Genomic DNA, 27,758 nt, shown 5'->3' with positions numbered 1-27,758 from the left:
GCGATTTTTAATGTACTTCTCTCATGGTGCTGTGTGTTGTATGCCTGCATGTTTCTGATTCAAATGATTTGGGGAGCTGGGCAACACCTAATTTACCTTTGTATCCCCTTCTCTGCCTTGCTTGTGGGCACTAATAAATATTTACCGGATGTATAGGTAGGAACAAAAACCTCCACTGAAGATCTGCTATGCCCAGCACTCCGCTGGGCAGGGTCGGGTAATAGCGGGAAGGGAGAGTGAGTTTTAAGCCCTTTACCTTGTTTTACTTAGAAGTGGATTGCCATGCTGACAGAAAAGACTAACGGCCTCAACTCAGTGTCTCACTCCGGGTACGTTAGAATCAGCTGGGTTGCTGGTTTAAAACTGCAGATTGATCAAGTCGTTCTCTCCCCACCCCCCGCCGCGACCCCCTACATGATAATGATGCAGAAGGCTAAAATCGAGAAGCACTGAGCTAGTTCTGCCCAGACCCTGTGTTGGTCTTTCTTTGGGAGCTTTATGAATTCCAACTCCTTGTGTGTTCTAGGTTCTTAATCTCTTTCAATTCTCTTTAAACAGACTCCTAATTTTTTTCTTTTAACTTATCAGTGGTATCAGCGCTGATAAGCCCACATCTTTCTTCTGGCACTTTAGGAGAAAACTGGGCTTTGTATTTGAAAGGTTTTTAGTCCTAGTTCATGGGGGTTTTTTTCTTCATTCTGTTTTGCAGTCCCATGAGCGGGTAAGCAAGCGGCTACATCAGAGGTTCCAGGCCTGGGTAGATAAATGGACCAAGGAGCATGTGCCCCGTGAAATGGCAGCGGAGACCAGCAAGTGGCTCATGGGTGAGGGGCTGGAGGGCCTGGTGCCCTGCACCACCACCTGTGACACAGAGACCCTGCACTTTGTGAGCATTAACAAGTACCGTGTCAAATACGGCACAGTGTTCAAAGCCCCTTAACTGCAGAGCCAGAGCAGATAACTTGAGGGGTGTGTGTGTGTTGGGGGGGGCACGTGTACTCGCACACACTGAAGAAACAAGGAAGATGCCTTTCAAGCCTCACTGGGCCTCTCTGGGACATGGCCACCTGATCTGTGTGTGGCTGGTGCAACCTGGCACCAAGTGGGCTACATATAAGGAACGTGGATACCTTACAAAGCCAGAGCTGGAACTTCTCCCAGGGGTTTTGGGCATTACCCTGCCCTGGAGGGGAAGAAATACATGCAAGCACAGGGACATGCAGCTTGCTTGCACACACCAGCAGAGCTAAGACTGCAGCCTTCTGGGACCTGACCTTCAGTGAGGGAACCGGATGCTGTTCACACCTTGATTGGATGGGCGAGCATTCAGTGACAGACTGGGGAAGGACTCAATGCTTAGATGGATTGTAACTCTGATGGTCACTGCTCCTTTCCTCTTCCCCCGCAAAAGGAAAAAAAAAAACTGGATTGGATCTTTTTTTCCTGGTCACTTGAGCACATCTAGATCACCCGTTAGATTTTCTCGGGGACCTGCAGTTTGGCTTTGGGATTGATCATCTTGTGGATTTGATTCCCGACGAAGCCCTTGCTGCCCACCCGTCGCTCTCTCCTCTGGTTCTCAACCTCAACAAGTTCAAATCAGTCATCCTTTTTAGCTCCCGTGGAACTGTTTTGTACCTGCTTCTTTACTAGTCTACCCTAGTGCCATCCACCAGCTTTACTCACACACAGACACACACACACAGTTTTAACTTGGTTTTTCTTTTTTTTTTTTGTAAATAATGTACATACTGTCAATTTTTTATTAAAAGAAATATGCTTTGATGTGCTAGCATAACTGCTCTAGCTTCTTGTGTACCATAGTTCTCTGTGGCTTCAGACTTAGTACCTATGAACACATGTACAAGACATTTACTACACTTTTTACCAAAGGGAGTTACCGTTGTAGTACTTTCGTGTAAAACTTGTCTTCCCCTCGCCCCAACTTTTTTTTTTTTTTTTTTTTTTTTTTGTAAATAAATAAAGCTTGGTTCTTACTTAAGGAATAAACTCTCAACCCAAGTCCCTTGTCCTCACCAGAGAGCTACTGTGAAGCAGGGATTTTGGCTTCAGTTCCTTATCTACGGTACAAACAGGATTTTGCTTTAAATGGTTAGCAGTCAGTTGTATGTGTTCCAAATCAAAATACCTTAAATTTTTTAAATAGAATTATTCATTCTTTTAGTACGTATTTTCCTCCCTTATTTCAGCTGTTTGGAAATATTTTATATGTGGGTAAGTTGTGCAGCTATGTAGTTTGTACTTCTCTGTATTTTTTCTTATCCTTATTGGAAATGGGAGTGAACAGCTTAAATACCAAACCAGTGTTTGAAAGAAGTGTGTACAGAGTGTGTGGTATAAATGGGGCTGGGAGGGAGATTCGATACATTTCGTTAGCAACTGCAAATGGAATATATACATATATATTTTTTTAAATTACATAAATTGAAACTGGCAGATATTTAAACATGAGTGATTAGGATTTTTATATGTGGTCAGCCTGGACTTTCTGAACAAAGACCAACTGAGCCCCTCCCAGTACTCTGGTGAATTTTTCTCCAACAACCATTACCCTAGTCATAGCTGTAAAGTAACCAGCAGTGATTTGTGTGGTTTTGTCTGCTTTTTAATTAAAAATTCCCAACATCACCACCACAAAACCACAAATTTTTTGGCTCTGGACTTTCATAACACATGGTAGACTTTTCCGATCTCAGAGTTTTTTGTTGGGTGTGGTGGGGGGCAGTGGAGGGATGGGACAACTACAGGAGACTCAGAGCCCAAAAGTGTAGGGTGGCAAAAGAGCCTTGTGGGAGGAGATTCTCTGGTGAAGCTGGGGCAATGCCTGACTTCGGAGATGGAGTGATACTGACTGGGGGGTAAGATCTTCAGGTTTTCCCAGCAATAACTCACCTCTGCTTGCTTAAGACCATGTTGAATTGGAATTACGGCCGGGGGGTGGTGGTGGGGTGGGGCAGGGAACTGATGGGACCTGACCAGGGGCAGCCCCAGCTGTTGCTGTTTCTGCAGAGGGTTATGCCCAGAGCAGCTGCTTGCAGGTCAGGATAGGGTTTCAGGGCCAATAGAGGAGAAAACCCCATCCTACCAGTGCAACCAAAAGGGGGAGCTTCACCGACAGCCAGGGTTTCACAAACAGCATTTATATCCCTCCTGCCATCTGAGCTCCAAGCTCAACTCAGCCTGTCTTATAGCAGGAAGTTATATTTTAAGTCACGTTTGGTATTCTGTACTTAATCACCTTTCCCTATGATTTGCATTTGAAATGTTGTAAACTTGGTCAGTATTTCCATTAAAATATCAGGGCTCGTGTTGTGTATATACTTTTCTTCCTAATGATTTTTATAGACAAGGACTTCATAGCATTCCCAGGAGGGGGGAACAAGCTGCCAGCAGATTACCAGAGAAACGTGAGGATGAAATTGGAGGTGTTTCTGGCATTATGGCTTCTCTGAACTCTTCAGTCCCGTGTAGGGAAATACATTATTCTGTTAGGATCATGAATTCTATGTGATCTGCAATCTCAAATCAAAATCTTCGGAGTTTCTGGCGATGGACAGCGCTTAGCCATATACATAAAATAAAACATGTAGTAGAGGAAGCTGAGGTTACTGGGGTGCAAAGCCCTATTTAACGCATGTCTGCCGATTGGCTTTAAAGCACCGGTCCTGGCGCCCCGGCTCTTGCCACGTTAAGCAGACACGGGTTTTCGAGATAGCCAGAGGGCGGCCTGGGACTAGAGGGCAAGGAGGTTCCCGCTTGCAGCTTCTGAGACTAGGTGACCTGCGTCGGCAGCAACCCAGGCTCCCACTCGTCGTGCCTAACGGCTTGTCTCTGTCCCAGGCCTTTTGCAGAATCAAAGCGTCAAATTTCCTGTTTTATTTAGGGATTTGCCCTAAATGGCCACCAGCTCGGACGAGATAAGAGGAGAGCATCGGAAGCGCGGCTTTTAGCTTTCAGCTCCCTGCTCAAAGTTCAGAGCAGCGAGACTTCACAGAGCCGCCGGTGTTCCAAGAAAAGCTGCCCGGGCCTGGAAGGCGCCCCTCGGGCGCCGGAACCTTTGGTTCCAGGCCGTTGACCGCGCCGGCAGCGTTTGGGGACTTCCGGGGAGAGGAGAGAGCGCGCGGCGATGGCGGCGGCGCCGGCCCTGAAGCACTGGCGCACTACGCTGGAGCGGGTGGAGAAATTCGTGTCGCCGCTCTACTTTACCGACTGTAATCTGCGCGGCAGGTGTGGCCACCTCGCCCATGGCGCCGGCCGGCCGCATCCACGCGTCTCTAGCCTTCCCGTCCGGGGGGGAAACCCAAGCTTCGGCCACCTGGGCCGAGGGACAAAGTGTCCGCTGCGGAAAGGGCTTGGGGCCCAGGAGGAGGGGGTGGGGGGAGACTGAGCTGTGAGGCAGCCCTCCCGGCGGTGGATCGAGGGAATGCGAGTCCCCCACCCGCCGGCTGGCCCACGGGCGCGTGCCCACCTGCTCCTCCCGCCCAGGCTCTTCGGAGACAGCTGCCCAGTGGCCGAGCTCTCCAGCTTCTTGACGCCCGAAAGGCTTCCCTACCAGGAGGCAGTCCAGCAGGATTTCCGCCCCGCGCAGGTCGGCGACAGCTTCGGACCCACGTGGGTAACGCTCTAGCGGTCCCGGCTTACTCGCCTCTCCTAAGGGCCACACCTCCATTGTCGGCCCTCTGCCCTAGACAGTCACTTGGGGCAGAGCAGCACCCTCTGCTGGGAGCAGATCCCTGATCCCTCAAGACTTAATGGGAGAGTTTTCATTCCCCCCCTTCTCCCAGTCCCTGGACATCCCTTAGGCAGGACACTCTAGAACAAATCACAGACCCCTGATTCTCTGCCTCTTTCCCTCACCTTGCTGTACACCCCATTGCTCCTTTCTTGTGGATCAAAGATGAATACCTTGGGACGCTGCAGATACTTGGTGAAAGTCTCAAGCCCCTGCTGACCCTTAGTCCAAGGAAGTATGTCGAAAGGAAAGGGCTTCGACCCCTAGGCCCATCTTAGTGGTTCTGTTGCAGATGGTGGACCTGTTGGTTCCGGGTGGAGCTGACCATCCCAGATGCATGGGTGGGTCAGGAAGTTCACCTTCGCTGGGAAAGTGATGGAGAAGGCCTGGTGTGGCGTGATGGGGAACCTGTCCAGGTGAGGAGCCCTGCCCTAGGTCAGGTATGGCCACATTTCAGCCCTGGTCTCTGGAGAAGCCATAGCTGAGTGGCTATGCCTGCAGGGTGGTATCAGGATTTCAGGACTGGACAAGTTGTTGCTTGGGCCCTGTGTAATTGTTCCTTGGGCCCCTGTGTAATTGTTCCTTCTCATGTTTGACAGGATCGCTGAGGGTCTCAACATAATTAATACTAAACCAACCCTGCCACTGACTGGTCACCCTCCCATTCTGGGATGAAAATAGTTATTAATCAAGTACAATAATAGGTACAGCAGATCCATTTATTAACCCTTTACTAGGTGCCAGACTAGTGACTTTGCAGACTATATCACCTTTTATTTTTAGTTTTAAATAAACTAAATAAACTGGTTTTTATTATATGTAATATGTGCTTATGGCAGTCGGGGAGGGAGACTTTGAAACAGTTCTGGATAATATAAAGTTTAAAAAGTCCCCTTCACCTGAAATAATGGATATCTCCCTGCTACCTCACCCCCAGTTCCCCAGATATAACCACTATTAAGTACCTTGTTTATGCATCCAACCTTAACAGGTTTAACCTTTAAAATCCTATGTGGTAGGTCTTTATGGCCATTTACAGACTAAGAAACTGAGATATATAGATGTTAACACACTTGTTCAGGTTCACACAGCTTCCATTTCAGTTTGACTAACCCTCAGTCTCAGGTCAGGACTGTTGTTCTTCCTGTACAGAAAGATACCAGACCTCTCCCTCCCTCCCTTCACTGGCTCAGCGGGTGTCTCCTTAGTGCCCTCTCTGGCAGGTCCCTATGCTAAGCACTGAGGATATAGTGGGGAATGAGGTAAACCTGTCCCTGACTTCATAGAGTTTCCCTTCAGATGCTTATTCAGGGGTACAGAGGCCACCAGAAGCCACCAAGGACCTGATACCTCCCCAAGATTCCACAAGACCACTGGCTTTTCTGCTGGCAAATAGGTGCCATTTGGTGGTCATGGCACTGACTGCCATGGGGGTTGGGGCACCTGCTACCAGAGGTCCCTGATTTGTCAATCTTGGCCTTGTCTGGGAGAGAGGAGCCAGTGCTAGGGACCCGGTAGAGGGGCCTGCCCTCCCTCAGCTTATACTTCATCTGAGCTGTTCACAAGCCTCAGGTCCTGTCTCTTTCACTGCACTCCCCACCAGGGTTTGACCAAAGAGGGGGAGAAGACCAGCTATGTCCTGACTGACAAGCTGGGGGAAGAAGACCCCCGGAGGTGAGTGAGTCCCTGTGCTGTGGTTGACCAGTGCTGTAGGGAAGGGAGCACCAGTGGGCAAGGAGGAGCTGAGGCCCAGAGCGATCTGAGAAACACACCCACTTTCAATACAACCATCTTCAACTCTCTTAGTTTATTTTTGAAAAGCAGGATTTTTCTGGCTATGAAGATAGTGTTTTCGTTCTTGCGTTAAATACAGAAAAGCACAAAGAAGTAAATAACTCCCATTATCCCACCACTTAGTGACGCCCATTGTTAACATCTCAGCATTCTTCTCAGGAATTCTTTCAAATGTAGTTTTTACTAGTTGAGGTTGTATTTCTCTGATATTTTGAATCCTGATTTTTAAAAAATCCATATTATAACGTGCATTTTATGACACCATCAAAAACTCTTCTTAAGGGGCTTCCCTGGTGGCGCAGTGGTTGAGAGTCCGCCTGCCGATGCAGGGGACACGGGTTCGTGCCCCGGTCCGGGAAGATCCCACATGCTGCGGAGCGGCTGGGCCCGTGAGCCATGGCCGCTGAGTCTGTGCATCCGGAGCCTGTGCTCCGCAACGGGAGAGGCCACAACAGTGAGAGGCCCGCGTACCGCAAAAAAAAAAAAAAAAAAAAAAAACTCTTCTTAGGTATTATATTTATTGAACATTGTGTATCTGATGTTTCCAGGCACTGGGACTGTGATGGTGAATGATGTGATTCTTGACAGCAAGGGGGACTCACATATACTTATATAATTGCAAAACTGATGAGGGCTTTGAAAGAAAAAACTTTCAACATAAGAAATCTGTTCTAGACTAGGGAGAGGGATAAGAGGAGAGTCATGGAAGGCTTCCCGAAGGAAGTCATGTTTGCTCTCTGAAGACTGAGTAGAACAGCACCACACCCCACCATGCTCTCCAAACAGTGGCCTGCCCATATTGGCTGGTGGATCTTTGTTCTGAAAGACTGGACCTGGGAGATCCAAACATGTTTTTTTTTTTTTTTTTTTTAACCAATTATTTATTTATTATTATTATTATTTTTCTCTCTTTTTCTCCTTGCTGTACGCGGGCCTCTCACTGTTGTGGCCTCTCCCATTGCGGAGCACAGGCTCTGGACGCGAAGGCTCAGCAGCCATGGCTCACGGGCCTAGCCGCTCCGTGGCATGTGGGATCTTCCCGAACCGGGGCACGAACCCGTGACCCCTGCATCGTCAGGCAGACTCTCAACCACTGCGCCACCAGGGAAGCCCCCAAACATGTTTTTAATGTGCAAAGAGGGTTCTGAGACCAAGGCAGTGCTTTGTAAAGACAGCTTTGGAAATAAAAGTCGAAACAACAGTATAATTCACATGGTTCCAAACTTGGCTACTTATTCACCCCAGCCAAGGCAGAACACTCATCAGCAGAATTTGGTGTAGTCTGTTGTTTCTACCATGACCCTCTCTCACACGCACCTGACATAACTGTGAGATCCTCTGGGTGGTAGATCCTGGGGGTGAATGGGGAGGGGTCTGCTGGATGCCTCTTTGGTCCTCCCTCCCCAGGCCCCAGAGTCCTCTGCCAGTCCCTTGGCCTGAGGCTGCCTCTCCACATTTGTAGCCTGACCCTCTATGTGGAAGTAGCCTGCAATGGGCTCCTGGGGGCCGGGAAGGGAACCATGATCGCAGCCCCTGACCCAGAGAAGATGTTCCAGGTGAGCCGGGCTGAGCTGGCCGTGTTCCACCGGGATGTCCACAAGCTCCTGGTGGATCTGGAGCTGCTGCTGGGTATGGCCAAGGTACTCGACACCCCCGCGCCACCTGCTCACCCTCTAGAGCCCTGTTCCAGGCAGGCTGTTTCTTGGGTCAGATAGTTGGGGCTCTGGGAATCCAGAATAGGGAGGGTGTTTCATGCCTGCCTGAGTGTTGAGAGGATTTCCCTATGTAAAGGGGAGGAAGGAGACAGTGCTGAGCAGGGGGGCCAGCAGGAGCACAGGGTTGGAGGTAAGGAGGAGCTCTGCTGAGAACCCGTAGGAGATCAGCTGGGGTCTAATTTTGGAGACTCTGCTTGCTTGAGATGGGGATTAAGGGACAGAACCCTGCTGCAGGGCCTCGGGGAGGACAACCAGCGCAGCTACCAGGCCCTGTACACAGCCAACCAGATGGTGAACGTATGTGACCCCGCCCAGCCAGAGACCTTCCCAGTGGCCCAGGCCCTGGCCTCCAAGTTCTTTGGCCAACGTGGGGGTGAAAGCCAGCATACCATCCATGCCCTGGGGCACTGCCACATTGATACAGGTAGGGCAGCAGCTGGCTGGGCTGGTTCGGGGAGGCCGGAGTGGCCTCGAAGACCTGACTGTGCCCTGGAAGCACTGTGTGATCCACATCAAGTTCTTGCCCCTCTTGGACCTCAGTTTTCCCTGGGGAAAGGGGAATGGGCTGTAGGCTCTGCTAGGTGTGGCTTCATTTATTCTTTCAACAAAATCTGATGCCCCGTGTGGCCCCATGCTAGATATTGGGGGGGGTAGGATTATAGAGACTGGTGATCACAAAATAGGCAGCCACAGTTGCTGCCAGGATGGAGGGAAGGATGGGGGGCTGGGGAGCCCAGAAGAGTCATTTAACTCAGCTGGGTCTGGGGGATTCAAGAAAGGTTTCTCAGAGGAGATGACCTTTGAACAGAGTGAGGATGAGTAAGAATTTGACAAGTGCCCAAGTCCTCACATAGGAGTGATGTGGAAGTAGTTGAGATGGGGACTCAAGCCCAGGGGGAGGTTTCCTGGGGAGGACCAGGAGGTCAGCTTTGAACCTGGTTCAGTCTGCAGTGTCTGTGAGGCTTATGGGAAATTACATTTTTAAAAAACTCCCCAAGGTATTGATTCTGATGCAGCTAAAGTTTCTGAACCACAGAGCAAGGGCTTTCTCTGCTATACCAAAGCACGGGATGTAGAGTTCTGGGCTGGTAAAGAAGGAACCGAGGCCTAGAGGTTGCAAGAGGCTGTAGCGCCTCACGCAGGACAGCTGGCCCAGGCAGGTCCATCTCAGGAAGCTGTGCCCTCTGTTCCAGGCTGTTCTTCAGTGTGCGTGCAGGGGAAGGGCCAACCCCCACTACCTCTTACAGGATCCTCTCAGGGGTGTCTGAACCTCAGAGTAAGGCTATTCCAGGGACTGGGGCCTCCATTTCCTGATGTAAAACTGATCCGATAGCCCTAGCCAACCTCCTTTCCCGAGTCCCTACTCCTACCTTGCAAGAGTGATGTCAAGTGACAGCTGAGGAGAGATGCCACAGGACTTTGCAGGGAAAGGGCCTGGGATGGACGGAAGGCTAGGATGACCCTCTGGCGGCCCAGGCTGGGCCTGGTTGGGTGCTGGGGGGCAGGGGTGCGGCTGGAGATCTGGGAGGAGCTGGGACATTGCTGCCCTCCTATCCTCCACCCTCCTCCCCGTCTAGCCTGGCTCTGGCCCTTCAAGGAGACCGTGCGGAAATGTGCCCGGAGCTGGGTGACAGTCGTTCAGCTCATGGAGCGGAATCCTGAGTTCATCTTTGCCTGCTCACAGGTCAGAGGGATGGCTGTGCGGTGGTACCTGGAGCCCAGTGGGCGCTAGTGTGAGGTTCCGAGGGCTTCTGGGGCCTGAGGGGCAGGGCTCCTCACCCTCAGCCACCCACTGGGCCCCAGGTGCTCAGCCCTGGGTGGGGTTCTTGTCGCCCCTGGCCTAGCTCCCGCCTCACCTGCCCCACAGGCACAGCAGCTCGCGTGGGTGAAGAGCCACTACCCTGGCCTGCATGCCCGGCTCCAGGAGTTCGCATGCCGTGGGCAGTTTGTGCCCGTGGGGGGCACCTGGGTGGAGATGGTAAGTGCAGTCTGCAGCCCCTCAGCCTCGGGCCATACCATCATGGGTTTCTCTCCTCGGCTTTGCTGGTGACTCTCTGCAGGCCCTTCATGCCCCCTCCACAGCAGCACCTATCAGTCCCTGGAATAACAGGGCCTGACACTCCAAGGGGGACGAGGGTCTCAAGCACAGTGACAGTCTGCATGACCTGGCCCCAGAAACCTCCCCTCTGGCAGACAGACAGGTGGGCCTGAAGTGAGGAGATGGACACTCCCTGGGCACTGGCTATAACCCAGTGTCAGAGCCCTGGCTGCTCCTGTCCGGGTGGTTGGCCTGAGCTCCTGCGCATTCCACCTGGTGCTGACCCCGGCTGCCTCCCTGTTCCCTCACTGCCAGGATGGGAACCTTCCCAGTGGAGAGGCCATGGTGAGGCAGTTCCTGCAGGGACAGAGCTTCTTTCTGCAGGAGTTTGGGAAGATGTGCTCCGAGGTAGGCTGGGAGCGGGGCTGCGCCTGCAGACGCATGGGGCTGGAGCTTGCCCTTGAGTGATGAGGGGCTGAGGCTGTGGCCGTGCTGCCGAGAGCCCTGGTTCCCATGCCCAGAGGCCCTTTCCCTGCAGTTCTGGCTGCCAGACACATTCGGCTACTCAGCGCAGCTCCCACAGATCATGCGCAGCTGTGGCATCAGGCACTTCCTCACCCAAAAACTGAGCTGGAACTTGGTGAACTCCTTCCCGGTGAGCAGGCCCCAGGGAACCAGGCTCAGAGTGGGCCTGGGTCTCACCTGGCCCATACATCTCTGTCCAGGCTTATTGAGGGGCCCTGGACAAACCACCCAACCCCGACCCAGAGAAGGCATGCCTCCCCCAGGGTCACACAACAGGAGGGGCAGGTCTAGGAGGCCCGGCTCTGCCTCAGCCCTGACTCTGCCCTCTCTCTTCTACCTGTTTCCCTACCTGCAGCATCATACCTTTTTCTGGGAGGGGCTGGATGGCTCCCGGGTGCTGGCCCACTTCCCACCTGGTGACTCATATGGGATGCAGGGCAGTGTGGAGGAGGTGAGAGGGCACCTGGTGGCCAAGGTCGGGGATGGGAGGCAGGCTGGAGAGGGCTGGGTGTCCCGTCCTAAGCTGACCCTGAGCCCGCCTGTGCAGGTGCTGAAGACTGTGGCCAAAAACCGGGACAAGGGGCGTACCAACCACAGTGCCTTCCTCTTTGGCTTTGGGGATGGGGGTGGTGGCCCCACCCAGACCATGGTGGACCGCTTGAAGCGGCTGTGCAATACAGATGGGCTGCCCAGGTCAGGCCTGGGCTCACTCAGCCCTACCCTCCGCCCTTGCCCTTAGTCCTTCCTTTTGCTCAAATATGGGGCCCGACGCCTCCCCTAAACCTTGTCCCCCTCCAATCTCAGACCATGGGCTCCTCCCAACTTCTACCCTGGTGGTAGGGTGGGGGGGGGAAAGCTAAAGGTGGGACGGGGCTTAAACCTACTAGAGAGAAAACTCTCCTGGGGTGTCCAGAACTGGCTTTGTGTGGACAGGGAGCTTTCTGGGCGTGGCTCCTTTCTGTCGGGACTGGATCTCTTGTCACCCTTACATGGAAGAAGGGTGAATCACACAGCCAAGCTGGGAGACCCAGGCTTGCAGTCTCCCTCAGGGTGCAGCTCTCTTCTCCGGAGCGACTCTTCTCGGCGCTGGAGGGCCACTCGGGGCAGCTGTGCACGTGGGTCGGAGAGCTCTTCCTGGAGCTACATAATGGCACCTACACCACCCACGCCCAGGTCAGGAGCTGGTTGCTGAGCCAAATGGGGAGGGCATGCCCTTGAGAGGCCCAGAGGGTCAGAGGAGGAAGCAGGGGGCAGAGCCCAGCCCAGACCTGGGGGAAGAGGCTCATGTTCCACGGAGGAGCTGAGAGGAGAGAAGTGCAAGAGCCGGGTGGTCAGGAGCCTGGAGGAGGCAGGACTGAGCATCCCTGAGGGAGGAAGGGCTTGGGCTGAGGGGAGAGGAGGGAGGCATCTGGGGCAGATAACTCACCAGAGGCCCTGGGGAGCCACCAGGGGTTCTGAGCAAGGGAAGGCTTTGGAAGGTGTCCTGGGATGCTTGAACAGACTCTAGACCGATTCTCCCTACCCTGGGCTCAGATCAAGAAGGGGAACCGGGAGTGTGAGCGGATCCTGCACGACGTGGAGCTGCTCAGCAGCCTGGCCCTGGCCCGCAGTGCCCAGTTCCTCTACCCAGCCGCCCAGCTGCAGGACCTCTGGAGGTCAGCCTGTCTTCTGCCCCCTGCCACCCACTAACCTCACCCCAGACACCTCTGCAGCTGCCCCTCCCTCCCAGCCTTTCGCAGCCCTGCCCTTGGCCCCCGCAGGCTCCTGCTTCTGAACCAGTTCCACGATGTGGTGACTGGAAGCTGCATCCAGCTGGTGGCAGAGGAAGCCATGTGCCACTACGAAGGTGAGGCTGACAACTTTTCCGCTGCTCTCCGGCACCCCGGGCAGAGTGTCTCCTGTGGGACATTCAGGGGTCACCCAGACCCACTGCCCACCCATGACCAGCCAGTCTCTCCCCAGACATCCGTTCCCGTGGCAACAAACTGCTCAGCACTGCAGCCGCAGCCCTTTGTGCTGGCGAGCCAGGTCCTGAGGGCCTCCTCATTGTCAACACACTGCCCTGGAAGCGCACTGAAGTGTTGGCCCTGCCCAGCCCTGGTGGGGCCCACTGCCTAGGTATGAGCTGGGGAGAGGGGTGGCTACTGTAGCAGGAGGGATCAAGGCCAAATCGAGAGTTGGGGACATTCCCCTGTGGATCTCTGCTCCGGGTTGCCCCAGGCTAGAGAGTACTAGTAATACCCCCTCCAGCCCCCCACCCCACCCCGAGTACGGTTCCTGGAAGGTGAGGGAGGCTGCGCTGATGCCCAGGCCTCATCCCCAGCTCTGGTGACAGTGCCCAGCATGGGCTGTGCTCCTGCTCCCACCCCCACCTCGCTGCAGCCCCTGCTGCCCCTGCAGCCTGTGTTTATAGTGCAGGAGGTGAGTGCTGGTACATCGTGGTGGGCGGGGGCTGGCTGGCCTGGGCTGTCCCTGACGACGTGGGGGTTCTGAGCTCCCCAACCTGGAGCAGGTGGCAAGGCAGGGCTGGGGCTGGGGTTGGGCAGGCTCTTGGTGGCGGGAAGCCTCTGCAGACTTAGCCTCAAGGCCCCCTCCCACCAAGACTGACGGTTCTGTGACTCTGGACAACGGCATCATCCGGGTGAAGCTGGACCCAACTGGCCGCCTGACATCTCTGGTGCTGGTGGCCTCCGGCAGGTGCTAACCCCTCACTGCCCTCTCGCAGTGCCTGGCAGGGGACCCCAGACCTCTCATTCCCTCTGTCCCCTGGCCACAGCTGACCACAGTAGCCCACAGGTGGCTCAGGACTGGGACCCACACATGGAACGGGGCCGGCTGGGTTAGGAGTCTCCTGTCCTCTGGGCCTACTCACCCTACCTCCCACCCCACCCACCTCACACAGCTGGAGAGACCGCGATCATACAGTTGTAAAGCGCCAGTCTCCGTGTCCTTCCAGGGAGGCCATTGCTGAGGGTGCTGTGGGGAACCAGTTTGTGCTGTTCGATGATGTCCCCCTGTACTGGGACGCATGGGACGTCATGGACTACCACCTAGAAACACGGTGCGGGGTGGGCAGGACTCAGGGGCGGCGTGGGATATGAGAGTATTGGGCCCCCTCCATCAGGCTGTCCTGGCTCAACGCCTCCCTCCCCTGTTCCACAGGAAGCCAGTGCTGGGCCAGGCAGGGACCTTGGCCGTGGGCACTGAGGGTGGCATGCGGGGCAGTGCCTGGTTTCTGCTGCAGATCAGCCCCAACAGTCGGCTCAGCCAAAAGGTTGTGCTGGACATCGGCTGCCCCTATGTCCGCTTCCACACCGAGGTAGCAGGGGGCAGGGTGGTGGGTATCTTCCCTGGGTGTGGCTGGTGAGGAGGGGTCCCTCCCCTTGCACCCCTACCTCCACCACCGACAGGTGCACTGGCACGAGGCCCACAAGTTCCTGAAGGTGGAGTTCCCTGCCCGTGTACGGAGCCCCCAGGCCACCTTTGAGGTCCAGTTCGGACATCTGCAGCGGCCCACCCACTACAACACCTCTTGGGACTGGGCCCGATTTGAGGTCTGACGTGGGGTGGTGTGGGGCGGGGTGTGGTGGAGGGTTTGGATCCTCCCTGGCTGGGGAGAGACTAGTTGTCTGGTATGGGGTGAGGAGGAGGAAGATGATGATCAGTATTTGCTGGTTCCTGACATGTATGCCAGGCATGGTGCTAAATGCTTTCTGTTTAGTCTGATATTCATGCCCATTTGGTGGGGTAAGTACGCTTATCCCCCTTTCCCAGATGAGGAGCTGGGGCTTAGACAGGTTGTGTGGTGTGCTCAGGGCCTCCTGTAGTGAGAGCTGGCATTCATTCAATCATGTGGTCCCAGAGCTTCCCTCAGTCTACTGACAGGAGCTCTGGAGCACGAGGAGGAGGCGGGGCCACCCAGTGGGTTTCCGACCTACCCTCCAGGTGTGGGCCCACCGCTGGATGGATCTGTCAGAGCACGGCTTTGGGCTGGCTCTGCTCAATGACTGCAAGTATGGCGCGTCAGTGCGAGGCAGCGTCCTCAGCCTCTCCCTGTGAGTGGGGTGCCTCCCAGGGACTGGTATGGGAGCGCGGTCTTCCCAGGACAGAACTTCAGCAGCTCCGGCCTGTCCCTTACCACCCTCCCCACCCCAGCTTGCGGGCGCCCAAGTCCCCTGACGCCACGGTTGACATGGGGCGCCACGAGTTCACCTACGCGCTGATGCCGCATGAGGGTGAGTGCTGCGGCCCTGATATCTCTCTGCCCCTCTCAGCCTCGGTTGCCCCAACGGTAAGTGGGGAGCACTCCAGCAGTCCCACGCCCCTACCCTGATTTTCCACCACGCGTCCCTTTCCGGTCTGTGCCCAGGGTCCTTCCAGGACGCTGGCGTTATTCCCGCTGCCTACAGCCTCAACTTCCCCCTGTTGGCGCTGCCCGCCCCGGGCCCGGCACCCGCCGCCGCCTGGAGCGCCTTTTCAGTGTCTTCGCCCGCAGTCGTGTTGGAGACCGTCAAGCAGGCAAGGGCCAGTGGGGTGCGGGAAGCGGGCCGGGGTCCGGAGCTGGGCCCGCCTTCGGCCCCGCCCACTACCCACCTCCCTCCGTAGGCGGAGACCAGCCTCCAGGGCCGCAAGCTGGTCCTGAGGCTGTACGAGGCCCACGGCAGCCACGTGGACTGCTGGCTGCGCACGTCGCTGCCGGTTCAGGAGGCCGTCCTGTGAGTGGGGGCGCGGGGTGGGAGTGGGAGTCCTGCCCTCGCGGAGCCCTCATGGTCCCTCCTGTTCTCCAGCTGTGACCTCCTGGAGCGCCGTGACCCTGCTGGCCCCCTGCCCCTTCGGAACAACCGCCTGAAGCTCACCTTTTCTCCCTTCCAAGTGCAGTCCCTGTTGCTCGTGCTGCAGCCCGCACCGAGCTGAGTCCCTGAGCGTGGGGTTTTGTTTGTGGAAGGCTTTGGGGGCTCCTCATTTCTGCCTCCCAAGCCTAAAGCAAGGATCAGTTACCTCTTGAACAATAAATGCTTGGCTCAGGAACCCTGCTGGTAGCCCCTGCTCAGTCCCCTCAGGGCCCAAACTCAGGCATTGAGGGGGGAAGTTTTTACCCCAGGCAGCTGGGGACAGGGGCGAGATCTAAGGTTATCTGTGCGCGCAGGGTCTGGATTGCAGGCCCCATGACAGAGGGGGATGGATATCAATGACCATAAGCTGACTGTAAGACCATGATGTAAGAAGCTCTTCCGGGACTTCCCTGGCGGTCCAGTGGTTAAGACTCCGAGCTTCCAATGCAGGGGACATGGTCGGGAAACTAAGATCCCGCATGCCATGTGGTGTGGCCAGGGCTGCAGGGGGTGGGGGTTGGGAAGAAGCAGCAGCTCTTCCCCCGTGTCCACAGGCAGAGGGCCTGGGGCTGGGGAGGAGCCCTGGTGGGTGGGTTCTGGCTGATTCCCACTAGGAGGGGAGCATTGACTAGTCTGGACTAGGCTAGGGGAGCAGCCACATGAGGAATCCTGGACTGGAGGAGCTGTAGAGCCTGGGCTGCCCCGGGGGACGGGGTGGGTCTCTGCACCACCTCTGAAGGGCTGTCCCCGCAGAGGCAGACTGTCCTGAGATCCAAGGCCTTGAGGCCTGGGATGGGGCTCAGTCTGCCATGCTGAGGCAGTGGCCCTCCTGTCCCCAGGGCTGGGCACCAGACCCTCCACATTAGGCTTTCCCAGACCTTCTGCAGCCAGCCCAAGAAGTTCAAGGTTTATCAGTTTACTAAAAATTACAGCCTTTTCCACGTGGGCTTAAAAAATGGGGAAAATGGGTACAATTAAAAACAACATAGTTGTATAGGGAATGGCCACAGGGCCAGGGGCAGCCAGTCCCCTGCAACTTCCAGGAAGCCGCACAGGCCCAGATCCAGGGCAGCAGGAAGGGGTGGATGCAAGCAAGGAGACCCTCCTGCTAAGAGGCTGAGGTCTCCTCAGGCTCCAAGGATGGGGTGTCAGCCTTGATCTTTTGGGGTCTGCGGCGGCCTGTGGGGAGGACAGGTGAGGTGGCGGCTCGGACCCCAGGCTGAGGACTCTGCCCCAACAGCCTCCCTACCACCTTTGTCAACGTGTTCCTCCCACCCACACTGCCGTCCCTTCCTCTCCTGGAGAGCCCGTTTTGGTGGTGCCCCTCCCCTCCCTAGAGGAAGATGCTGAGGAAGGCCCACCTGAGGTCGCTGGTTGCCTCCTTCTCTTCCCTTTCCCAGGGACACAGGGGGCTTCTGGGTCCCGTTGGAGGCTGGTCCCCTTGGGCTGCTGGGCCACAGTCTGCTCAGGAAGGCCCCTCCGTGCCCTTCGTGTCCTTGAAGGGGCCTTGTTCGGAGGTGGAGGGTTCTGGATGGAGAAGACACAGGTCCCTGAGGAGCTCAGCAGGTCACAGGTTGGTTAGGACCCACCATTGCCCACCATTGTCAAGGGAAGGAGCTGCCCAAGAGCCTGGCCTGGGAGGTGCAGCCAGGACAGGAGAGGGTACAGGGAGGGGGTAGGAGCAGGGAGACATACCTCCACTTGGTCCTCAGGACCCCGCTGTGCTCCCTTGGATTTCTTCTTGCGGGACTTGCCCCCTGCAGGATACTGTTGCTGATGGGGTTGGAGGGTCTTGTGGCCGCAGCCCCCTTTCTCTAGACTCCCATGCTCCCACTCTGGAGTGCCTCCAAGGGTTGGAGTGGGGACTGGGATGGAGAAGGGTGCTGTAGCCCTTGCAGGCAACTAGTCCTTTTCCCTCTCATTACATTAGGCATAGCTTACCTTTGGGCACCAAGGGTCCAGGATCCCCCTAAAATGGAATCAGGAGAATTCAGGAGTCAACCTGGCAGGGGTAGTTTTCCTTGGAGAGGCAGAACTCACCTGTCCTTCCAGATCAGTGAAGCCCCTTCCCTAGGAAGCCTCTCTGACTGTCCCCTCCCCGCCAGGTCAGAGCCAACAGCAAGGTAACCCTGCCCTGGGCTGCTCCACTAGCTGGGACCCTGGGACTCGGAGGAGGGGAGGGGCATAGCACAGGGAAAGCTTAGATCCTCAGGAACAGTGCAACCCCAGGTCTTTCCATCCCACCGGCTTCCTCAGGGCTCCATTTGCCTGTGTGAGCATTAGAGCCCAAACCTGGAACCAGATGGTGCGGCCATGCCGGTCCCGCAGGGAGCTCATGCCCAGCGTGCCATAACACCGCAGCCAGGCTCGGAAGGCAGCAAAGTCCTCCTCCGTGCTCTCCGGCCCATAGCCTTTGCCCCCTGTGGGACAGAGGAGCCAGGCGGAGGTCAGAGGGCTGACTTAGGCTGGGAGGGAGGGGAGCGCAGTTAGACCTGGCTCAGACCTCAGCTTTACAAGCTGATGGACTGAGTCAGGGGGCCAAGGCTCTCCCTCCTCCAGCTGTGTGACCTCAGGCTGGTGTCTTCCCCTCTCTGGGCCATGGCTTTCCCATCCTGGAGTGGAGTTAAGAATCCTTGCCCTGCCTGCCTCGTGGGGCAGCTCAGGGGACATAGACACCCGACACATGAAGATCAGTGAAGGAGGCTTAGTCCATTTAGGAACGACTAGGTCGACAAACTTCCATTCCCCAGGCAGGGAACCAGGCCCAGAGAGGGGCAGGAACTGTCCCAGGTTACACGATATGCCAAAGCAGACCTAGCTGGCCATCTTTGCCTCCCAGGCCTCACCGAGTTGGACCACTTCCTTGGGCACTGAGTGGCACAGCTCCAGCAGGTCTGGGTTCTGCAGCTTGGCCCTGATCTTCTGGCTCAGGGTCAGCTCCGGGCTCTGGAGAAGAGGCAGGGGTAGGACCTGGATGTCAGCATGAGGCAGGGCCACTCAGAAGGCAGCTGACCCCTCAGGGAACAGACCCCTTCTGAGCTTGGCAGGACTCCGACAGTTCATCTGCCCCCCATCACCTCCCCCATGCACACACATGGTAGAGATGGGGAAACAGGCTGGAAACTGAGAAGGGACCTGCTTGAGTTAAGCTGGAGACGCCTGACCCAGCCCAGACCCTTGTCAGCCTGCACTGATAGGTGCGTGCGTCCCTCCCTGCAGCCTCACCGGCCTGCGCTGCTGCAGTGCCTCCAGAACCGTGCGGGCCTTCTCGAAGGGGGGTATCTTCAGCCTGCAGTGAGGTGGAGAGAGGGCGCCATGCTAAGCAGTGGGGAATGTGGGCACACCCAGCCACCCCAGCCCTCATGCCCAGGGCCTGCCTGCTGACCGGTATAGGATCTCTGCCCGCAGATAGTTGCCAATGCCATTGAAGAACCTCTGGTCCAAGAGGGCCTCACAAATGGGCCGGTCAAAGGCCTTGTCTGCTAGGTTTCGTAACACGTTCTCTCTGGAGGGACACAGTCTGGGCACGTGAGACCCATTCTGCCCACCCCACCCCTCCCTGCCTCCCGATGGGTTAGGGGAGAGGAGCTGGGGGAACCCGTTCCTGGGTGCAAGGGAAGGAAATGGGGAGTCCCAGTTCCCCTCTTCCCAGCCTCAGTGGTGTTTTGGCAGCGGGAACCTCAGTTTTCTGTTAAATGGGAACAAGAGTGTGGGATGTTAATGCATTACAAAAGGTAAAAAAATACCAGTCAAAAGCAGCATGTTCAAGAAAACACATGAGTCTAGGTGTGTGGTGTGTATATCACCAAAGTGCCTCAGACTCGAGACATTTTTGAGAACAGGGTGATCACAGGACCTCAAGTGTGTCCGCAGTCTGGAACTCCCTGTGTAGGACTTCTGGTTGGTTAGATATGAAGATTTGATATTGGTGGGGTCAGGTCTTTTCACGAAGCTGAAGGTCTTCCAGGAAGCTGATACTGGCTCTGTTTATTTAGCAGGAGTGAGGGGGCAAGCCCTGGCTGGTGAGTGCCTCAGCAGCTCCCACCCCACCTCCAAGGGTCATGGGTCTCTCTTCACCACCATGAAGGGTACGTGTATCTTGTTTCTTTGTGGAAAAGGATCATGGCAAGACTGACTCAGTGATGGGCATGAGAAGCAAATGAAATAGGGGGCCAGAAGACAGAGTTTTTGGGGTAAAGGTAAGAGTGGGAGGTTGGCCTGGGTGTTCAGATCCCTGAGTGGGGCAGAGCCCCACAGGCTCCACAGCTGGAGGACAAAACAAGCCGAAATGCTCATCTTGTGAGAGAAGCTTCAGCTGGCAAAGAGTTAACTTGTGGCATGACTCCCTAGAAAAGGTGAAGTGGGAGAAATCCAAGACAACACAGACACTTCCCTAGGGGTGCACTTGGGGTCATACCTGGGAAGGCCAGGAGTCTGCTGCCTTCTGTGGCACCAGAGACGCCCTGACCCACCCCAAGGGGCAGCCGAAGGCATGCCTTCCCCAAGAAAGGATTTGCCAAGTCCACTCCAGGCCTTTGGGTTTGTGATTCTTGTCAGATCGCTTTTACTTGAGAGCTATGCACAGCTGGCTCCTCATCAGGCAGGCCTCAGCTCACACGTCACCTGGGGTGGCCTTTTCTAATGCACCCTCCTCCTCCCCCCACCTCTACAGCTCAAAGTCATTTTCTACCTCTTGGATTTTTCTTCAGGCATGTGTCTATTTGAATTAATCTAGTCCCCTTTTTCCCCCTGCCCTACCTGAACTAGCTCTGTGGGAGCAGGGACCACATCCCTCTTGATCACTGCTGAACCCCCAACACTTAGAGCTGGCCTGGCATGAAGCAGAGACTCATACATGTTTTATCTTTAGAGGAAGGGCCATCTTATGTGTGCCATCTTACGTGACCTGGTGGGGCCAGGTGGGGCCGTTACCCCTCCCTCAGGCAGAAGACAGGCACACAGACCACGGGACACAGACCAGTGGGTAGGCAGAATGTGGGAGACCACAGTCTGATTCAGAAACCACATTAGGCAGTCCTCTCCCCACTCCCTTGAAGCAATTCCTTCCTGCTCAGCCTCCTTTCTTAGGTTGTTAAAGCCTCTCCACCTTTCTTCTTAGTCTCTTGAGGGTGCCAAAAGACAGAGTGGGATGCTGACCTGAGACCCAGCTCTCACACTAACTGGCCATGTCCTCATCCACCTCTTGCTCCCCCCCTTCTCCCACGTCAGTTTTGAGTTTCCACATCCATTAGCTCAGGGAACTGCCCCCAGGAAAGCACACTGTCTTGGTCTACAGGTGAAGGGACTGAAGCTCAAAGGGGGCTGGAACTCGCTCCTTGACCACCGAGGCACTAACGGCCAGGCCTGGAGCCCAGGACTGTATTCATCACACCTGGTGCTGGCCCTACCTGAACTGCTCGTACTCCAGCAAGACACATGGCCCGCGGCCTGGCTGCCACTTGCCCCCGAGGTCCCAATGGCCAAAGCGGCGGATGTCCACGAAGCAGAGGGCAAGTCGGGGGCCAGGGGGAGCCGTGTAAAAGCGCAGATGGGCATGGGGTGGCAGCGCATCGCTGGGCACCAGCTGGAAGGAGCCGGTCATGCCAAAGCGGAAGACAAGGGCCAGTGGCCCCCGTGGGGGCTGGGCCCCAGGCAGGGGGCTCAGTGTCAGGCGCAGCTCCTTGCCTCGGGCTAAAGCTGAGATGTGGTAGGCGCTGCTCTCAAAGGGCACCTCAGGGTTGCGGCTGACAGGTGACTTCTCCACACACCCGCCAAACACCAGCTCCCTGCATGCCTCGTTCACAAAGTGACTGGCCAGATGCAGCTCGGGGCCCTCAGGCATTCTGTGGGAGGGGTGGCCAGGCCCTGTGGGGGAGGATGACAGCAGGTTGGGCCAGGTGTGCATCCAGTGAGGTAGCAATTATCACTCCCAGTTTTCAGAGGGTCAGAGGGGGCCATGGTCAACTGATAATTGGCAGGAAATCAGCTGGCTTGGCCACAGCCCCTGCTCCACAACCCTCCCCCACCCTCCCCGAAAATGCTGAGAAAGCTCAGACTAGGGAAGCATGACTCCCTTGCTCATTAACACTTTCCATGGGCTTCCATGAACCCTTCCTGATTTTAGAATAACATCCAGATCCTTCCCGGGCCCACACTGTCACCTCATTTCCTCCCACGCTCCCTCTGACTCACTTGCTTCAAGTACACTGCTCTTCTTTCCCCCATGCCTTCACCCCTGCTGTCCCCCTCAGTCTGGGAACATCCGAGAGAGGACCTCCCTGACCACCCTATCCAAGGCAGCATCATACCCCCCGACCCCCTACACGTTTTCCTTTCTTCGTGGCACTCCCAGAACCTGAAATTATTTTATCATCTCTTCTCTGCCTCTACCTCCACTCCCACCCCAGAGTGGAAGCTCTGCTTGCTCATCACCCCACCGCTTGGAATCAGGCCCGCATCGGTTGTCACAATGACTGAGGGAATGAGCCTGGAAGAGAAGAGCTGGGAAAACGGTTGCTCAGAGGCTCAGCCGGCAGTGTGGAGGCCTGCCACCACCCACTGGTCAGGACCATAGCGAGGACAAGGAAGAGGGAATGCAGGTGTCTCCAGGTACATCAGCGCTGGAGTCAGGTACACACGACTTCGAGGGAGGAGATAGGGGAGTCAGAAGGGCTCCCCAAGCTCTAGCCCATGGTCCAGGGGGGAATTGGAAACGCCCCGGTCAGCGCCTCGGGCCGAGAGAGGCGTACTCCCCTTCCTCACCCTCGCTGGCGGAGAGAGGAGAGTTTGCCACTTTCCTTTTCGCCAGATCGAAGGCGAAGGTATGTGTTGGGCAGAGGGGGGCATTTAGCCAGAGCAGACTCCTTTGCCCTCCCCCCCGCCGCAACCTCAGCGCCGCCCCGGGCCTGGCACCCGAAAGGGTTCGTTTTGCTGGAAAAGGTGAACTTCCAGGTTCTTAATTTCGCGAGGGGCGGACGCTCTCTGGCTCGCCTCCCACCCACCCCCATCCTCCACCCACCCCCATCCTCCACCCCCGCTGCCTGTCCTCGGTTAACCCCGGCTCCTTTCCTCCCCAAGGCCCCCAGTCCCGTCCTCTCCTCAGCTCTGCTGCACACACACCCCGACCCCGGGCCCACTCGCAGGTTACCTGCGCCCATCGCCGCTCCCGCCAGCCTGCAGCCACTATGGGGTTAAGGCCGGGGGCGGAGCGGCGCCCGGGAGCATACTGGGAGCGGCGGTCGCTGCTCCAGAGCCTGATGGGAAGTGTAGTTCCTCAGGTAGGTGGCAAAGACTGTTCCGGGTGGGGTCCCCGAGCTGGGGGGCTTGGGGTGTGGGAAAGGCTTTGGGGCAGTCACCTGGCTGGGGGGTGGCGGAAGAACCTGGCTTCCCGCTGCCCGGCGCCGGCGGGATCCGGCGTCAGGTCTGAGATCCCGGGTTGCAGCTGTCTCTGTGGCTGCGAGAAGCCACCCGGCTAGTCCGGGACCGGGTCGGCACTCCCAGCAGGAAACAGAAGCACCGTCCCGAAGCAGAGGCGCCTGCAGCTGTGCGCAGAGCGCGAACAGGTGCGCGATAAATGCAGGCTCTAGGGACCCGGTGGTGGCTCTAAGTTTCAACGCTAGTCAGACATAACAAGTAAACATCATCACCACGGGTGATGAAGTGTAGCCAAGCAGCCAAAGGCAGGAGCCGAGAGCGGAACCTACTTCCGATGTGGAGGAGGGTCTCTCTACGATGACATTTAGGCTGAAACCTCAGAAGGAGCCATCCGGAAAAGAGAGGGGACGAGTCGCTACGGCAGGCGGAAAGAACTGCCAATGCAAAGGCTTGGAGGCTGGAAAGCGAGCGATTGGCCCACTCAAAGAAGGTGGCTGGGGGGAGTGCTGAGAGGTGAGGACAGACACACAAGCAAGGTCTGGTCTGGTCTGGTCCGACCTCTGGAGGCCTCTGTAAGGAGCTGGCCTTTCATCCTAAGTGTAGCAGGCACTGGTGCCTGACCCACAGCCAGGATTCATACTACTTCTCCTTCCTCCCCCCTTAATCTATTTATTCATTTATTTTGACAGAAGTATTTTAAATGAGACAATGCCTTTATTGAGCTAGTAGAGTTAACAACTTTTTTTTTAAATATTTATTTATTTATTATTTATTTATTTTGGCTGCACCGGGTTCTAGTTGCAGCATGCTGGATTTAGTTCCCTGACCAGGGATCGACTCCAGCTCGGAGTCTTAGCCACTGCACCACCAGGGAAGTCCCAACAATAACTTCTTAATATTACCTAATACATAGCCCACATTCAGATTTCCCTAATTGTCCGCAAAACGTCTTTGATAGCTAGTTTGTTCAAGGCAGAGACCAAATAAGGATTCTGTGTCTCTTCAGTCACTTTAATCTAGATGGAACCACCCTCCCCACCTCTTACCCACCTCACCTCCTTTTTTTTTTTGGTCTTCATGATACTGACCTTTCTGAAGATTCCAAGCCAATTGTCCTTTGAGATGCCCCATCACATTCTGGATTTGTCTGATGTTTCCTTGGGTGTCGTTAACTTGTTCCTCTATCTCTAGTTTTCCCTGCACACCAGAAATTAGATCTAAAGCTTGGAAATACATATGTCTCCTGGATGCTGCTCTGTACTCCAAACTGCATCACATTAGGAGGCGCCCAACATCTGGTTGTCTCACTTTAGTGAGGCTGAAATTGATCATGGTGAGGCTGTGACAGCCAGACTTCTGTGTTGTAAAGATATGTTTCACACCTTGTGACCACTAAGTAATCTATGGGGTGATTTCTTTGTTTTGTTGGTCTATTTTTGTTTGTTTAAATTAAGTTAAAATGTACATACAGTAAAATTCATCCTTTTTAGAGTGTGAGATTTTTGTTTTGTTTGTTTCTGGTAGTTTTTTTTTTTTTTTTTTTTTGGTGGCGCCTTACAGCAGGCAGGATCTTAGTTCCCCAGCCGGGATTAAACCCGTGCCCCCCTGCATTGGAAGCGTGGAGTCTTAACCACTGGACCGCCAGGGAAGTCCCTAGAGTGTGAGTTTTGACAAATTCATACACTCATAATCATCACCACAATCAAGAGATAATACATTCCTATCACCCCCCTAAAATTTGCCCATGCACCTTTTTGGTGAACACTTAACACCGTACTCACTGGCAACCACTGATCTGCTTTCTGCCCCTATAGTTTTTGCCAGTATCATACACAGGCATATCTCATTTATTGTGCTCCACTTTATTGCACTTAACAGATATTGCATTTTTTTTAATAAATTGAAGGTTTATGGCAATCCTCCATTGTCAGATGATGGTTAGCATTTTTTAGCAATAAAGTATTTTTAAAATTTATTTTATTGAAGTATAGTTGATTTACAATGTTGTATTAGTTTCTGCTGTACAGCAAAGTGATTCAGTTATACGTTTATATATATTCTTTTTCATATTCTTTTCCATTATGGTTTATTACAAGATATTGAATATAATTCCCTGTGCTATACAGTAGAACCTTGTTGTTTATCCATTCTATATATATATTGGTTTGCATCTGCCAATCCCAAACTCCCAGTCCATCCCTCGCCCACACCCCCAGCAATAAAGTATCTTTTAATTAAGGTTTGTACATTGTTTTTTTAGACACAGTGCTATTGCACACTCAATAGACTACAGTATAGTGTAAACAAAACTTTTCTATGCACTGGGAAACCAAAAAGTTCATGTGACTCACCTTATTGCCATACTTGCTTTACTGCAGTGTTCTGGAACCAAACCTGCAGTTAACTCCGAGATATGCCTGTACATGGAATCTTCAGCACGTAGCCTTGTGCATCTGCTTTCTTTATCATAGCATAATGCATTTGAGAACCATCCACGTTGTTATGCTTATCAATCAGTTCATTCCTTTTTTTTTTTTTTTTTTTTTTTTTTTGCGGTACGCGGGCCTGTCACTGCTGTGGCCTCTCCCGTTGCGGAGCACAGGCTCCGGACGCGCAGGCCCAGCGGCCATGGCTCACAGGCCCAACCGCTCCGCGGCATGTGGGATCTTCCCGAACCGGGGCATGAACCTGTGTCCCCTGCATCGGCAGGCGGACTCTCAACCACTGCGCCACCAGGGAAGCCCCTAGTTCGTTCCTTTTTATTGCTGAGCAGTATTCCACTGTGTAGACGTACCAGCGTGTTTATCCACTTACCAGCTGAGGGACATTGGGTTGTTTACATGTGGTGATTCTTTAGCACCACGCAAATACCCAGTTTCACATCACATCAACCTTTCATCTAATGGCTTTATCATCACTGGTGATCCTTGCCTCAATCAAGTATTTAATTGGGAGTTACAAAATGGTGATTTTCTGATTCTGTCATTCCTTCTACATTAGCTGGAATTCTTCTGTAAAGAGATTTACTTCATTGACTAGGGTTATTTGGGTATTCTGAAATACTAAAAAGACAGGATAAATTCTGAAACCCTTCTCTTTAATTATCAATTTTTAGACTAAGAATTTGGTGCAATAATATGCAATGGTGACAAATTAGAATTTATTTGGGGGGGTTATCTTTTATGGACTCACAGATTTTTTTCCACATTTAATGTCTTTAAATTTGTTGCAATCTTTATCTTTTACCCCCACTTATTGAAAGAGTACTATATTAGTCTTTGGGGCTATACAAACAGGGATATACAATTCCCATCTTTAAAAAAGGCTGGTAAAAGGCGGGTAGTAAATACAAAATTAATGCAGTGCTACAATAGCAAGGAGAGGAGATTCTATGGGATTCTGTGACAACACAGAAGAGGGAATGCTACCTAGGAAACCAAGTTCATATTATACATTTGATGAAACTTGGAAATTTCTTTGTGACTGTTTTGTCTGCCACTTTATTTGTGCTTTGTTTATTCCCTGTTTTTCGTTTTGTCTTCTTTTTCTTGCCCTCCTGTGGGCTACTTGAACAGCTTTTAGAATTCCAGTTTGACTTACCTATATTGTTTTTGAGTGTGTTATATTGCATACCCTTTGAAGTGGTTGCTGTAGGTATTACACTATACACATGTATGTACTTGTCACAGTTCACTGGTGTTGACATTTTATCAATTTGAGTATAGAGAAACCTTACTTCCCTTTACCCTCCCTTGTTTATAATAACCTTAAATATCTATACTACATACATTGAGAACCACATCTAACAGTATTTTGTTTTGCTTCAACTGTCGAACATATTTCAAAATACTCAAGAGAAGGAAAGTCTACTGCATCCATGTTTTTAGTCTTTCCATTGTTCTTCCTTCCTGATGTTTCAAGATTTCTTCTTCTATCATTTCCTTTCTGTTTGGAGATCCTCCTTTAGCCTTTTCTAAAAAAAATTTTTATTTTATATTGGAGTATAGTTGATTTACAATGTTGTGTTAACTTCAGGTGTACAGCAAAGTGATTCAGTTATACATATACATATATCTATTCTTTTTCAGATTCCTTTCCCATATAGGTTATTACAGAGTACTGAGTAGACTTCCCTGTGCTATACAGTAGGTCCTTGTTGATTATCTATTTTATAAATAGTAGTGTGTATATGTTAATCCTGACCTCCCAGTTTATCCCTCCCCGCACCTTTCCCCTTTGGTAACCGTAAGTTTTTTTTCTACATCTGTGAGTCTCTTTCTGTTTTGTAAATAAGTTCATTTGTATCATATTTTAGATTCCACACATAAGTAATATCATATGACTCTTGTCTTTCTTTGTCTGACTTACTTCACTTAGTATGATAATCTCTAGGTCGATCCATGTTGCTACAAATGGCATTATTTCATTCTTTTTTTGTGGGTGAGTAATATTCCACTGTATATAGGTACCGCATCTTCTTTATCTGTTGATGGACATTTAGGTTGTTTACATGACCTGGCTATTGTAAATAGTGCCACAGTGAACACTGAGGTGCATGTATCTTTTTGAATCATGGTTTTCTCTGGATATGTGCCCAGGAATGGGATTGCTGGATCATATGATAGCTCTGTTTTTAATTTTTTAAGGAACCTCCATACTGTTCTCCATAGTGGCTATACCAATTTACATTCCCACCAACAGTGTAAGAAGGTTCCCTTTTCTCCACA

General features: G+C 53.6%; 3 protein-coding genes across 16 annotated transcripts in view; 2 read left to right on the top strand and 1 right to left on the bottom strand.

Moving 5' to 3' along the window:
• The window catches only part of SIN3A (SIN3 transcription regulator family member A), a 66,611-nt gene extending 64,601 nt beyond the window's left edge, over window positions 1-2,010 (top strand). For all 4 annotated transcript variants that reach the window (XM_081227780.1, XM_081227779.1, XM_081227781.1 and 1 more), the window contains exon 21: window positions 710-2,010. In XM_081227780.1, coding sequence (XP_081083906.1) covers window positions 710-940 — 231 coding nt within the window. In that variant the 3' untranslated portion in view covers window positions 941-2,010. The remainder of the gene's footprint in view (window positions 1-709) is intronic.
• Window positions 2,011-4,086: 2,076 nt separating this feature from the next.
• MAN2C1 (mannosidase alpha class 2C member 1) lies at window positions 4,087-15,853 on the top strand. Of its 7 annotated transcripts, none has more exons than XM_081226805.1 (26): window positions 4,087-4,248; window positions 4,507-4,632; window positions 5,046-5,169; window positions 6,357-6,427; window positions 8,010-8,187; window positions 8,497-8,686; window positions 9,840-9,946; window positions 10,130-10,240; window positions 10,616-10,708; window positions 10,839-10,955; window positions 11,181-11,276; window positions 11,373-11,518; window positions 11,875-11,998; window positions 12,359-12,480; window positions 12,586-12,671; window positions 12,788-12,943; window positions 13,136-13,246; window positions 13,390-13,522; window positions 13,782-13,886; window positions 13,988-14,144; window positions 14,236-14,379; window positions 14,771-14,880; window positions 14,981-15,060; window positions 15,195-15,343; window positions 15,431-15,540; window positions 15,613-15,853. In XM_081226805.1, the coding sequence occupies exons 1-26, from the start codon at window positions 4,148-4,150 to the stop codon at window positions 15,737-15,739; spliced, it is 3,174 nt and encodes a 1,057-aa protein (XP_081082931.1). In that variant the 5' UTR covers window positions 4,087-4,147; the 3' UTR covers window positions 15,740-15,853. The 7 variants fall into 7 exon arrangements, 6 of the variants coding, with proteins under 6 accessions (XP_081082931.1, XP_081082929.1, XP_081082927.1 ...); XM_081226803.1 differs by having other exon boundaries at window positions 4,088-4,248; window positions 13,149-13,246; window positions 13,428-13,522; window positions 14,981-15,116; window positions 15,235-15,343; XR_014015245.1 differs by having other exon boundaries at window positions 4,090-4,248; window positions 13,149-13,246; window positions 13,428-13,522; window positions 15,235-15,343.
• Window positions 15,854-16,557: 704 nt separating this feature from the next.
• NEIL1 (nei like DNA glycosylase 1) lies at window positions 16,558-23,142 on the bottom strand. Of its 5 annotated transcripts, none has more exons than XM_081229384.1 (10): window positions 23,013-23,142; window positions 21,066-21,522; window positions 19,043-19,162; window positions 18,883-18,946; window positions 18,504-18,603; window positions 17,950-18,077; window positions 17,599-17,626; window positions 17,353-17,522; window positions 17,019-17,184; window positions 16,558-16,836 (listed from the first exon to the last, which is right to left on the bottom strand). In XM_081229384.1, exons 2-10 carry the CDS (start codon window positions 21,497-21,499, stop codon window positions 16,766-16,768), a joined length of 1,281 nt encoding a protein of 426 aa, XP_081085510.1. In that variant the 5' UTR covers window positions 21,500-21,522; window positions 23,013-23,142; the 3' UTR covers window positions 16,558-16,765. The 5 variants fall into 5 exon arrangements, with proteins under 5 accessions (XP_081085510.1, XP_081085509.1, XP_081085512.1 ...); XM_081229383.1 differs by lacking the exon at window positions 23,013-23,142 and adding an exon at window positions 22,805-22,839; XM_081229386.1 differs by lacking the exon at window positions 23,013-23,142 and having other exon boundaries at window positions 17,353-17,414; window positions 19,043-19,216; window positions 21,066-21,632.
• Between the last annotated feature and the right edge of the window lie 4,616 nt (window positions 23,143-27,758).

Source organism: Mesoplodon bidens, assembly GCF_964165515.1.
Source record: "Mesoplodon bidens genome assembly, chromosome: 3".
Taxonomy (NCBI): Eukaryota; Metazoa; Chordata; class Mammalia; order Artiodactyla; family Ziphiidae; genus Mesoplodon; species Mesoplodon bidens.
This window is presented reverse-complemented; position numbering and strand designations above follow the sequence as displayed.